The sequence below is a fragment of the Halichoeres trimaculatus genome, unplaced genomic scaffold (genome assembly GCF_033239565.1).
Source record: "Halichoeres trimaculatus isolate MK-OKI-2021-1 unplaced genomic scaffold, fHalTri1.1 fHalTri1_scaffold_9, whole genome shotgun sequence".
In the NCBI taxonomy this organism is placed as follows: domain Eukaryota; kingdom Metazoa; phylum Chordata; class Actinopteri; order Labriformes; family Labridae; genus Halichoeres; species Halichoeres trimaculatus.
In genome coordinates, this window is record NW_027437188.1 from 14,143,943 (window position 1) to 14,158,224 (window position 14,282).

General features: G+C 41.4%; 1 protein-coding gene across 16 annotated transcripts in view; it reads right to left on the minus strand.

The window, feature by feature from the left end:
* The window catches only part of phldb1b (pleckstrin homology-like domain, family B, member 1b), a 119,172-nt gene that overhangs the window by 59,414 nt on the left and 45,476 nt on the right, over window positions 1–14,282 (minus strand). For 13 of the 16 annotated variants that reach the window (XM_074679077.1, XM_074679076.1, XM_074679073.1 and 10 more), the window contains one exon: window positions 6,701–6,826. In XM_074679077.1, the coding sequence (XP_074535178.1) occupies window positions 6,701–6,826 (126 nt within the window). Of the gene's footprint in view, window positions 1–1,514; window positions 1,726–6,700; window positions 6,827–14,282 lie in introns of those variants that run through there. The other 3 variants (XM_074679083.1, XM_074679081.1, XM_074679084.1) reach the window with 3 other exon arrangements.

The following is a 14,282-nucleotide window of genomic DNA, read 5'->3' on the forward strand; positions in this document are numbered from 1 at the left end:
CGGAGCACAGATCAGGTGTTATTAATACTGAATTAAATCTGTTTGTAACACTGCTGTGTTAAGTGCTTGACTCTGTGGTCATAACGCAGTTTGTTATTTCTCTGGAGAACTCAACGTTACACTATCAATGCACAGAATACACTCTGGTTCATTGGACAACCTATTTCTAAGGGTGAGAGGGCTACAATAGAAATGACAAGAGCAAAGAAAGTGCAGGTTAAAGATATAGAAGAAAGAAAAAAACTGCAGAATTGAAGACAGCGCATGAAATAAACACCAAACAGAAAAGGGTACAGGGTACAGGGTACAGGGTACAGCAGTGTTTAAGGGCTGGTAAGTGAAAGAGAAAAGGTCAGACTCTGACGATGACAAGGCAGAAAAACCACATCAGGTGATGAATAAATATTCAGGGTAAGAATTGGCTTTTGGTGTTCACAGGATATGCATCATCCCTTGCTTAATAAATGGATTTTGTTTCAGTGTGAATGGAAACAAGGAGGAGCCATTACTGCAAACACAGAGAGGTAATTGAAGACAACAGAGGAATGGGGCTGCCATGTCCAACAGTGATGTAATAACATTAGGGGTCATAAAAAATGACTGTGGGATGATGTCAGAGAGAGATGTCCCAATAGCAAAACTGCACTAAAATATAGAAGCTTCACAAATAATGCATTAGCTCGTTCAACAGAGAAGGGAGCAGCTTCCTGCCTGCTCCTCTGGAAAGACTCTGCTTTCATGACAGCCTGACCACAAGTCAGTCTTGGACCGTGCATGCAAGTCTGCAGCCTGTCACAATGAGACATGCAATCGTACAGCACCACCTGAGAGTCAATGTCACACACCATGTCTCACACACACACACACACACACACACACACACACACACACACACACACACACACACACACACACACACACCACCGGTTTGATGTGCAGAGTCAAAATTGAGGGGGTGGGGTGAAAAAAATAAAAGCTACCGTTTGCTAGGAGAAAGCCCCATACAATGATGTCATGGAATACAGACCATCCCCTAGCCACAGTTACACTGTGCCAAACTTCATACACAGATCTGTCAATTTAGTGTTGACCGAGCTGTAAAGAAAATCTGAGTACCTTATGCGATATGACATCATGCATATTGTTACATGTGTGGACCTCTATAATACGGCATCAATTCAAGCGTCAATAAGCTGCTGTTGCTTGGACATACGCTTTGTCCATCTGTCATTCTCTCAATATCCTGTCATCTCAAGACTCACAGTGAAACTGCGCCCCCCGATAAAAAAATGTGTTATTCAAAATAACCCTCGTATTATAAATCGATCGAACTGTTGCCGAATGAGATAATGGACTTCGATTAATAGCGTCAAGTGTTTGTTAATGTCCTGCATTTAATTCGTCCTCAGAAAAAGGAGATGGGGATTAAACCAGCAGTTTTTGAATGGAGTTTTGCGACTGACCGGTAACGTCTCTTGCCCAAAGCTTAGGCGTCAAGCAGTACGGTTACTCACATGAAGGAATAAAACTGCGACCCGGTCAGTTTCACCTGCTATGTGACACACAACGGGACTTACATCCTCCAGGCACCGGGTACTGACCGGGTGTGACGGAGCCCTGCCGTGTCAGCCTCCACACACACCGAGGGAGATATGGAGATTCACCGCCGGAGAGGTGATGTTTCAGCCGGGGGTTGGGGTGCTAGGCACCGCTGAGGCTGCTTACAGCCCCGCTCGTGTCGAGTTACTCGAATGTTACAAGGCTTTTCCGGTTGTCACTTTCAAAATAAAAGTATTGTTTTGTTCAATCAGTTAAAGCGTAACACTCGTACCCCAATATTTGTCCCTTATACTTCAAATCCCAATAAATAACCAAAAGGCAGATGATGCATCGTAACTTCTACACTTTGACGATGTCAGTCTCAAGAATCCAAAACTCGACAATAAAACAGTACCTTACTTTGAAAGGAAAAACGAACAGTTTCCTTCGTCCTGTCTACCTTGACACAGCTCTTCCTTTCCTGGGTGATGAGAACCACTCTGAGATTTACAGCATTGTTTTAGGGAGTCACAACTGCTGATTTTATGGTCTGTCATTGTTATTGTCTCTTTGATGAATATTTTTCCAGTTTCAAGTGAGACTTGGGGGGCAAAGTGTAATAAATTGGAAATGTTTCGTACTTAAATCTGACATTTTTGTGACATTAGCAGAATTTAGGGACTTTAACAGTCTGACTTTCATTACAATAGATGCAGACAACTGTCACAGCAGCTTTTTGTAATTGTGATCATTTACAAAAAGCAATTTATAAGTCAATTTAAATTGGCTGTAATCGTCAGTCCTTGCAGACAAACAATGCCAGCTGAAGCTGCACCAAATTTTATTATGCTAATTGCAACTTTACTGCAAAAAGCCTAATCAAGCCTTGCATTAACAAACCCATTACTGACACAATCAGAAACATATTGCAGATTAGGTTTTCAGACACTTGTTAGCGATACTGCAATGTGAAATACTTCATTACACGTCAAAGTCCTGCTAGATGTTTAAGAGGAAAAAAAAGTAAACACAGGCAATGTCTTTTTTTATTGGCACTGCTTAACAAAACAAATATTTAAAAGTTTTGTGTTACAGAGAAAAAGAAAGAGAAGTCTGAGAGCTTTAAATTTGTTGTGGGATGATCAGTGATCTAATATTAAAAGGAAAAGAGCTCTTCCTCAGGGATGGAAAAGCTATTTGTTTTCTGGTTCAGAAATGAAAATAAAGGGCAAATTAAGATGTGCTGATGTTTTAAAATGGCTCAAAGATTTTCTGTTTGCTCATAACTGTCTGGTCATATTTCACTGATGGAGACTTGTTTTCATGGCATAATAATAAATAACATTTGAACGTCAGAGACTCGACATGTGGTGGTGCCACACTGCAACCACAATAACCAACAACTGCACCCCAAACATTCAGCCCTGCATTCAGCTCTGCTTTTTACAGACTGTCAAGCAGCCAGTGACTGATAGAGCAGCCAAATCACAGGCAGATAAAGGCCTTTCACTGAGCACAGAGGAGGACAGTGGGTTGGTGGGTGCAGGACAGGACCAGGAGGGGAAACCCACAGAGGGAGGGAGAGAGGGTGCAGAGGTGGCAGACAGCAGAATGGAACTGGATCTTTATAAATAGTCTCTGAAAAAGATACTGTAACTCCAGCCAGCGACCGCTTTCAGTTAGCAGCTCGGAGCCTCAAAGCTGCCTGCTGGTCGGGACGAGACAGAGAGAAAATGACCAATCGGTGAAGGGGAAGGAGCTGACAGACGGCTGGCTAAAGACAGCTGGTCAGTGGACCGCCACTGACCCGGTGAAGAACGCCAGAACTGAACAACAGATAGGTGGATGTGACCAGCATCTCAAAGATACAGTAGCACTGTTACTTTCTGACTATTCTTAGGGATATTCCTAATATATTCACCAGAGCTCATCACTATTACCTAGGGCTTCTTTTTTCTTAGTAATGTTTGAAAACCAAAGAATGTTACTTTACAAAATGACAAAACTTGATAATGACAAAATAAAAAAGTGGACACTTTACTGGCAACTCCCGGCACAACTTCTCTGATTCAGTGTTGTGATCCTGTTTAAGAAGAACCGTTCCAATAATCCAGACTTTAGTTTTAAAATATTGTCACAGGGAATTTTTGGCTGCTTTTAAAACAGACCGTGATTAATATTGATGCTTCTCTTTGAGCTACATGGGCAAATATGAGCATCAATATGAGAAAAGGATGAGACTTTGGCCATAAAAAATTACTGTAAGATGGACAAGACATGAGCACAGACTAATCATGTTTTGTGTCTGGGAGCTCTCCTCCAGTGTCAGGTAGGATTAACTGATCCTTTATTAGCATCCTGTAATCTGAGTTTTGTGGGATAGATTCTGACTAAATAAATGTAACCCCATGCTCAGCCAATTTAATGGAGTGGCAAAGTTTTCCACCCTCATAGAAAATAATCATAAAACCAAATTTCAGGAGATGTCAGCCATTATATGCTTAATAAATGATACCCTTTACAATTATAAGAATGCATCCTGAGAAAGGGAGTCAGATCAGCTGGGTTTGTTCTCCATGATGGCTTTGCACCTTGAATACATAAACACACAACAAGCGTAACTTAAAGTGTTTCCGAGCTGATATGCCAGATATGCACTAATTATCCTGGGAGTGGTATAATGAGGTTTCATTTGAATCCAACCCAGGAATGCATAATTGAGGAAAATGGTACGTTTCTAAACAACGGAAAGCTTTCATTACTGGATCAGGAAGTGCATGGCAGCCAGTGAGCCAGTGTGCTAAACTTATCCCTGAGCAGCGGGCAGGCGGGCAGAGTCAACAGAGAGGGGAGGGAAATAACAAGATGCTATGACACATTCATGGTCCCAGAGCCAGCCAAGGAGAGCTACACTTACAGTAGTGTGGTTACTAAGAGAACACACACACTCACACACACACACGTACGCAAGCAGCTGAAAACTTTGCCTGGAGACGCGGAGGAATGAGATGCTCATAAAACATGCATGGTGTGAACTCCAGCACCGGGTCCCAGCTGGGCTCCTTTCAGGCTGCAGGGTTCAACGGGTGCTGCATTTTAAAGGCTGCCGCTGCCGACAACAAGAGTGTGTTATTGAGCTGTAAACAGGAATAAAGGGACTGTATGCTCCTACTTTATGTGGCTGCCATGAAATTTAACCATTCAGGCCAGGGTGGGTCAAAAGGGGTGGTCTGAGGTGGCATGTTCCCCTTCCTGAAATCTTGTCAGGGTAATAACTTGTAAAAAGACAAAAATAACTTAATGAACTAATCAAAACTGGCTAAGTTTGAGGTTTGATTATTTTCATTGTAATCATCCACACTGTGTAACAGATGGACAACAAAACAACTTCTTATAAGTGAAGCCAGAACATCTGGAGCTCCCTCTACTGTCTGGCTGCAGTATGTGTCATATAGCCCACCTCCTCCATGTAAATGCATGGGACATGGGGGAGACTTTCAAATCAAAGTGTGCATGGAATGAGTTTTTCCTAAACATAGTTCCTCTTTCTATGATTAGAATCAGATGTAGATTTATGGTTTCTACGTTCAAGTGTGATTCTGTTTTTGGTTTAATGTTCATTAGCTGTTTTGTGACTCCTTCCCTACTTTGGCTCTGGTTCTTTGCACTTATCTTGTGGTTAAATAGTCCTGTATTTTTTTTCTAGGTTGCATTTATTACATTATTCTATTTGATATGTTTTTACTGTAACGTTTGAACCATACACTTTCTTGTTTGCTGCTGTAATGCTGTAATTTATTGCTACTACCAATATGGCCGCTGTAGCCAATGTGCTTCAGTTTCTGTATCAGAAACAGATGAGTGACGTCAGCGAGACTACGTCCATGTTTTATACAGTCTATGGTTTTAACCAAGCATTTTGTCTTTTTAGGAACTTTAAATGTGACTTTTAGAAAATATCTTCAAGAATAGAGCACAAGTACTTATACGTTACGCTCTGTTATCTTGCGTTTTAGTAAAAAAAAAAAAAAGAGAAAGAAAGAAAAAGAAAAAAAAAACCTTCACGCATCCTTGTAATAACTCTCTAATGTTTTAATCTAAGTGGCTGAGGGTTATCTATATCTAGGGATGGGTAACTTTCACATTTGAAACAATATGGTACAAATGGCACCGGTACCTGGCAATTGGTATCCGTACTCAACGGTACCAATTTTTGGTACTTTTGTGTGTTAATGTGGTAAAAAATATCAATTTGTTTAATAAAAAATCTAAATTCTTTTCAAGTTAAAATACTTATTCTTCAATTTATAACCTTGCAATGTTGTGTTCATGTCCAGCATGGAAAATTGCCTACTCCTCCACTCCTTCGTAGTCACAAGGATGCGTTTGCGTACCTTAACATGGTACCTTTCATTTTAATGAATCAGTACCCGGAATTTTTGACTCAGTCAATACTTATAAAAGTACCTTATTCGGTACCCATCCCTATCTATATCTATCAACCCAACTCATGCAAATAAAGTCCAGACGTTCCCATGCATTTCCCATTACAATGTCCCATGCAATTCTTCTATTTCACTAAATATTTCTTTTGTCAAACTGTAGAGACTTAAAAACTAACGGAGATCTTCTGTTAGTGGGATCCCAGAACTTACAGCTTACAGCAGTGTTAAGGAAATCCAATGACTAGAAAACACAAGAAAATAATCTATATTCTAAAAAAAATCCTCCAAGGAAATTAAATTGTTGAGCTCTACATTGGTGCAGTATTGTATTTCTCCACATTTAATGTACTACTTTAGTTAGTGGGGTCTTCATTGTGCCTCTCCACCCTTGCTGGGCAATAAAAAAGCAAGAATGCAAAAGATTTACTGCTGTGCAAACATCCACCTGTAAAACACTCTGCTCTGCTGCTCCACCTCACCTCCCGTCCACTCAGCACTGCAACAATCTCGCTCATTCATCCACACAGGCTGAGCTGTGACTGGAGCCACAGGAGGGGAATACTCTGGGTTTTATTATTCATGGGACAAAAGGTCAGTGTGTTTTTATTCACACTGGAACCAGGTGTGTGGAAAACCCTAACATGATGTTTGAGTTTTCACTGCAGAGGGAAACGGGCTGAATTCACACTCACACTGAGTGCATTATGGTACAGTACCTGCACATAATCTGAAGTCCCCGGTGGAGACTCTTCCTCCCTGGGGCATCATGCTCTTCATCCTGAGCGCTTCCTCAGGGTGGTTGAAGCGGAAGAAGGCGGATTGGCCAAAACAGAGCATACAGCCTGGAGGAAAACCACAAAGATTATTTGTGTTAGATGAGTTTGATAGAAGGTAGAACAGCTTAGAACAAAGACAGCATAAAGTGAAGGTTCATTTTTCTTTTAACTCTTTAAAAATCAGTTTTTGTCTCAGAAACATCAAATGATTCCCTCATAAAGACCAGTGAAACAGTTTTCTGTTCCTCTTTATAGCATCCAGAGTCACAGAGCAGCATCAAAACAACCAACAGAGAGGTAATTAAGTTGAAGAATGGCGTTAAAATTTGTCTGACAGCATGACAGCAGCAGGGGTGAAAGCAGTGCAAAGTCATCAACAGGCATAAACACACGGAGGCTGTGCTGAGTCAGACAACAGTGTGTTCACTATATCATCAGAACAATCACCACAACACAAAGCAGAGGGCACTGAGTCTCATCTCAGCATGAAAGAGTGATGAAATAACACCCAGAGCTGATGAGCAGGGATCAGGAAGAGTGCAGTGTGGATTAAAGATGTTTTACTTTCATTAAATAAGATATTCATGATTTTCACACATTTGCATTTCAGGATCTAGATCAAGATATTTTCTTACTAGAAAGCAGGAAGCTTCATCTGATGTGTGGTGATAAAAATTTAATCAGTAAAATGCCCCAACATCAAAAAAGCCTGTGTTCTCCTGCTAAATGAAATCCCACAGGTTTACACAGACGAGCTATCAGATGTGCCTCACCCCAACATCCTGCCTCCACAGGAAACACATCCAATTAAAGAGATAAGATGCTCCAAAACGCTGTTTTGGTAAGTATTTAATCTGCACAGTAAACAAAGTGATGACAGACTTTGTCTGCAGAGGGTTTTATGATAGTGGAGTCAGAATGATGAAGTTGACAGCCGAGGCAGGAAGTCATGAAAGCCGTTCAGGTACACGCTCAGTTCAGTTCAGCCCACACTCCTAACACAGACAGGCTGATGATCACTTTCTCATTTCTTCTCATTACAACATGATGCTTCACTTCCTATTGTGATAAAGTTGATAAACTACCCTGTTTATCAAAATCAAACACTCACACATTAATAAAAACCAGCACAGCTTTAGACTTAAACCTTTGAGGAGGACTGGGTCGTGGTGGTGCTAGCTCCGCTGGTGTTAGTTACATTCAGAAGCACCAGTTTGGCATCAAATTACCCGCTGGTTTTTGTCACCTTACAGACACTGTGCTCAAACTTGACTTTTTTTCTTGTGTTTTTTTGTTCTGACATTTGGTTTAGTCAATTAGCACAAATCAAAATCTTCTTTTAAAACAGAAGAAAATTGGAACATCTCTTATCTCTAATCTTAAAACCAGCTGAGATTTAATGAACCGAATAAGATGACAGGCAGCCACTCTAAGGAGGCAACACAGTACAATCTAAAAAGTTAGAATACTGGTTAATTTAATGCATCTACTTCACTCTCACTCCAAACAAAGAGAATTAGAGTATTTTTGGTTTAGGGTTTTTGTTTACGCAGCTGGAATTTCCTTATGTCTTCCAAACAGTGTGTTTTCTGGCTTCAACTGCAGGCTGCATCTCTAACAACAGATTATTTAAAACATAAAGTGCTAAAAAGATTTTTCTTTTCAGGTGTTTGAAGAAAAAACAAAGTCCAAACTAGAGGTTTTTAATTATTCTTTTTTCTTTAACTTATGTTTCTGAACTCAAAATTATGCTTGTGTCAAAAAGCAGTGGTTTGTGAGAAATAGTCAAAATTTCAACCTCCAGGTATGAAAAGTATCAAGTCTACTACTTCACTCAAAGCTACTACGAAATATAAACTCTCAATCAGCTGCTAGCAGCCAACTGATTGGATAAACTTCACACTGTGTGTGAGTTGGTCACATTTCTCATCAAAATACATCTCATTATATTTCATTTAAGCTTCCCTGAACTCAACAGGTTCAATGAATCTCATTTCAAAATGTTTTCGACTGTAATGTCCTTGATAAGTTTCTTAAGTCCGTATTTTTTACTTGTCGTAACATTTCTCTCTTTTTTTTCTAATTAGTTGGAGACAGCAGGACAGTGGATGGAGCAGGAAACAGGGTGGGAGCCTGGAGGGACATGTGGGAAAGGTGCCACAGGCTGGATTCGAGCCCAGGCCATTCACCTGAGGAGCACATGACCCAGACTGGTAGGCTATACAGGAGCCCCACAGGAGTGTCGATATTCCTCTCTGTACAGTCAGCCGGGTAATACTGACAAAATATGCTGCAAAATATCTTCCCTAGATGGATGCAGAGTCAGAGTAACTCCACACATCTTTCACACAGCAGGGGTTGAAAATAAGGAGTTGTACAGATTTGTAGTTTCATTTCCTCTGAATCCACGTCGTTCAGGTAACTGTGTTTTTCTTATTGCTAATAAAAGTAAAAGCACATCAGTCCGTGAGATCATTTGAAGATTTGATCTACCTTGGTTGTGGGTTTGAGGGGTCAGCAGTGTGAGGAGAAGACAGATTTTTACCTAAGTTTCATACTCTTAAATAATTATTCTTAAAGTGACAGTGTTGATCCTCACACAGATCCAGCCCATGTTCAATAACACAGCCAAGACCCAACAAACACTCTGCCTCTACAGTGCTATCAGTCACGTCCACTTATCATAGCATTTTGAAATGTCAGAGCACATAAAGCTCATTACTGATTCAGCCCTTCATGAGCCATGAGCCAGCTAGCAGATAAGCAGCCTCATGTTTATTGCTTTCTCAATATGGAACCATTGTCCTGCCACAATTACGAGGGACAGCTCTTCCGTTCTGAGTGGAGATAAGATCATCTGTCTGTCGTCAGCGGAGAGCACGATGACTAAGGTATATATGGAAACTTCTCCATTACACAACAGGCCGTGATTGTGTGCATCACACCCCGGCATGCTTTTATTTTGGAGACACTGTGTGACAGCTTGAGAGGAAACCATCTGATTTAATCTCAACCTGCAGGCAAGGACACGACTGAGGGGTGAAAAATAGAAAGAAGAGTGTGATGAGGGCTGATATGTTTTTATCTAGCCCTCCTATCAAACTCTCATTGCACAAAATGTTTGCGATGTGCATCCATCTGATCCTTGTTTAAATTTTCTTAATTTTTGTTTCTCCTGTTAAGCAAACAGAGATCACACTGATGGGAAAATTGCAACATACATGAGGTGAAAGTGATTTCAGACAGTGCTCGCAGCAGTGGCTCTGCACACTTCATCAGCCTGTCTTTGCTGACTGCAGCAGCGGTGGTGCTAAATAACAGTTAAATTGATACTTTACATGTGTACAATAAAGGCCACATGCCTGCGTCAGCTGTCCAAATGCAGCACTGTGCTTATTTGCATTAGTATTTCAGTTTCACCATCAGTATCTCCGTGTGGATTTAGGAGACCAGTTTTTCAAATTTCCATCAGCGTTTTCCTTGGTGGTCACGACACCATCATTCTCAACATAATTTTGGTCGTTTTTTTTCCACAGCTGAAATTGTTCCTGAAGATATCTGGAACCATCCGTCTGGTCATGAAAGGGGAAAACAAAAAGATGCTGAATAGGACATTTGAAAGCCTTCATTAGGACGTTAATACCGCGGTCTACAGAGCAGCCACGTCAGCTCCACCGCCGTGTCTTCAGCAGTCATCTGACTCCCTCACCTAGCTCCTGTTTCCTCTGCTCCCTGCCAGCGAAGCTCTCCTCCCTCCGCCTCCCTGACTCACAGCGCTCAGACGTGCACCAACATGATCTCCCCGACGGAGATCAATTCAGTCACTTCCAATGAGAGCGCTGCTTTAAAGAGCATAGCTGCAAGCGCCCTGTATCTGTCATGACAAACTCTTCTCTCACTCGCAGATCTGGAGGGGATTTTGGCGGCTCTGTGGCACACGGTGTCATTTTTACTCAGCAGTTCTGTCACACAAAAATGTTTCTCTTTGGAGGGAATCCAGTGATGACAAAGGTTTTTAACTCAAACTGAGAGGAATGTGAACTCATGCGACGTTATACAAAGATAAGACTTTATGGCGAGCAAAAGGGGGTAATATCATCCTCCCTGGAGTTGTTGATCACTAATATGATCAAGTCATGATAAACATAATGATGCAAGCTTGTCTTCATTCTGCTCAAGGCGGGTACACAGCACAGGATAATCAGGCTGATTTTTGGCCTGATCTCCCCCTCATGATCAGAGCGAGCAAAGGCCTGATCGTCAGATGTCTGCAAATGACATCATGTGTGATTTTCCTGTGGTGTGGGGTGGATCAAGCGTGATTTTGTCCTTTCTGAGCTGCTCAGTACGCCTCTGATTGAGAGATCGTGGATAGTGAACATGTTTAATATTTGCAACTAAGAATCCTGTAGTGTGTGGGGCGCTCCGAGGGGAGCCAAGCAGGTACAGCATGTAATGCCACATGTACCAGAGCAAAGCCAATCAAAACGCGAGCTGACTCAGCTGACTGACCAAAGAGGAAGTATGAAATCTATCTGTAATACTTGTGACGACTTTACTCACCACCAACTCGCATTGTTATTCATACAGCCCAAATCCCCGCAATCTCTGCAATTTTTTCCATAATCATTTTTCCTTTCTTCCTTTTTTTTTTTTTTTTCGAAGTTTTTGAGTCCAAAAACAACCATCATTGCTTTTTCCTGTTTGTTCGTCATGTTTGTTTACACAAAAGTCACATTTTACTAAATGAGATTTGGAATATTGAGCGTGAAGAAGCTGATAATCTGCTGATGAATGGGTCAGTGTGTGGTGTCCTCCAGAGTGTACACCACACACTGTAAGATCAGAAGAGAAAGATCTTGTGCGATCTGTCTTTTGTTATCATCAAGTGTGTGCTCTCTAAATGTGTGAAGGTTTGGAAAATCCTGTAATGTGTACCTGGGTATTTAGATAGAAGCACGACAACACCTGCTGATGGTTTAGCTCTTGTTTTAGAGGAGAGGGTATAAACCACAAATACTGAGCCTATCTTAGCTAACATAACGTTGCTGGTTTATTTCTGTGTTATTGACTTTCCTACAGACAGGGGTTTCCAAACACTTACAGGGCATGTTTTCATTCTGCTGAGCATCAAGTTTGGAGCAGTGTCAGCTTTTAGATGATTGAATATTTGACATGCCTTCATGTAAGAATGCGGTCAGCCATACAGCTGTTTTGCTAACACATAAAAGTTGTGATCCTCTGAAAGATCCATTTTCTAGATACAGCAGCACGATATGATCTCACTTTGTCACTCTCAGGACTTCTGGAGCATATTTTTTGAAGTCAGGATAAGAAGGAGTGTTTCTCACAGAAGGAGAGCTTCTCTGTCATTATGGCTTTTGGACGCTGGTTTTTTGGTGCATCTTGAACAAACTGTAACAGCTTCCACACTCCCAGTATAATGAGAGTAAATCACACACAGCACTGCTGTGTGTGTGAGTGTATGTGTCTGTGTTTGGACCTGCAGGCCTCAGCGGTGCAGAGGCTGCTGCAGGCTGATGGATGAGGGAAGACGTTCCTCCTCCTCCTCACTCTGCTCTCTCAGCACAAACTGCTGCTGGCAGCTGACGCTCACTGACTGAGACCCCCATGGCCCCCCGAGGGAGCCCGACACTTGCACCTCAGCAGCCCAGGGGCCCAGAGTGTGTGTGGTAATGTCAGGAGGAGCACATGATGAGTCGGCAAAGAGAGAACACACACATACTGTGTACACACACACACCAACACACGGTCATTCAAACAGAGAGATATGAGCTGGTGTTCACTGTTGTATTTTTTACTTCTTTAAAGTTAAAGGAGGGTTATTAGATGTGGGGGCAGTAGAAAGTTCAACCTCTGGATTGAAGAAAACATTGTTAGGTATTCTTAATGATGTGTTTTTCTCTGCTGTTCTTCTTCCAAACTTTTACTTTTTCAACCTTAGCACATAAACACCACCTCGACATTTTCAAATTCATGAACTACCCTTTAACTACATAATAAGTCACATGTGACATTTTCAAGAAAAACAAGCAGTAAACACAGACAAAGTGACCTTTTTCCATCATAAATCTAATCTACTGTGGGATCAGTGAGCAAAGCTGAAGCCATTATCATTAATAACCGAGCTGTAGTTGAACACATCCATCTGATTTAATCTTTCAGTGAGACGCCGTCGTTAAAGTCCATTACTGGCAGTCTCTTGATGCCAATTAGCGCTCATCAATTCAGCTACTACAACCACACGCAGCTACTTACCATGATGGATCCTCCCGCAGTCAGGAGACACACTTCAGGGAGCATCTGCCTATACATCTCCGCAGAATAAGTGTAGATTTATGGATCTGTGTGACATGGAGGATTTATCCCAGTGTAATATGGAGATGCTCTAAACAGGCCATGTATCATGTTCAGAGAAGAGGAGGCGATGAGAGGGGTCATAAATCTGTGTCTTTTTCGTCTTAGAGCTCACATACACACGCACAGTGATGCATGAGAAAAACTGCTGTGCTTCATTCTGCGTTTATAGGGATGGCATTCAGTTTAATGGACGCACACAGCGTGGAGTCGATACAGTGGATATGCTTCACGTCAGGAAAGATGAAAAACCCAGAATGATGCCATGGGTGAGAGTGAAAAATAACCTTTGCAAAAAGAAATCAAACTACAAACCCTCTTTTTTCTACAGGGGGACCTCACAAAAGACTGTGGAGGTGGAGCTGATATAACTTCAGTTGATTTCTTCACTATAGTGCAACATCAAACAGTGTGTTTCTGTCCCATGAGTTTGAATCACAGACAACAGAAGCCCAGACATTTGAAAACTGTGAATCTAAAGTGTTGACTGAATCGTGAGGTAGAAAACCTAGACTTTTTATTATATAGGTAAAAGAAACACAGACAGGGTTTGTTTGCATGTCCCAAATTGCTCTTCTAATTCAATGCATTTAAAATGCTGACCCATGTTCAACAGTCAACACATGAGCATCAATAACAAAAAGCAATCTTTGGGGATAAAAAAATTAGCCAATGCAGAAGTGCAAGACTGTGTTTCCACCTGAAGCTGGGGCCAACAATTAGGGAAACTTATCAGATCCAGTAATAAAACTGAACATTTTGACGGCCAAATGAGGGTCTGTGTCCACCAACTGCGTTTTTTTGTGTTGACAACAGTCTAACCTTAATTTCAAAGTGCTTCTTACAAACTGTCGTCCCTCTTAGACGTTAAGTTCACACTTAACATACTTTGGCCCCATTTACACAACAATTTTTCACGCAAAAAAATGCAAAAATAATAAAACAAAAAATGTAGAAAAATATCTGCGTTTACACAGAAACGGTTCTTGTTCTTGTCACTAAAGTGTACTGAAGCTAATTCATGAAACTTGTCCTGCAGGAGTTTTGTGAGAGTAGCAGCGTATGAGAGCTGATCAACAGGAAAAAATTTGCTGCTGGCACAAAAAAAAAACTGCTGTTGGTGGACACAGGCCCTTAAATACGC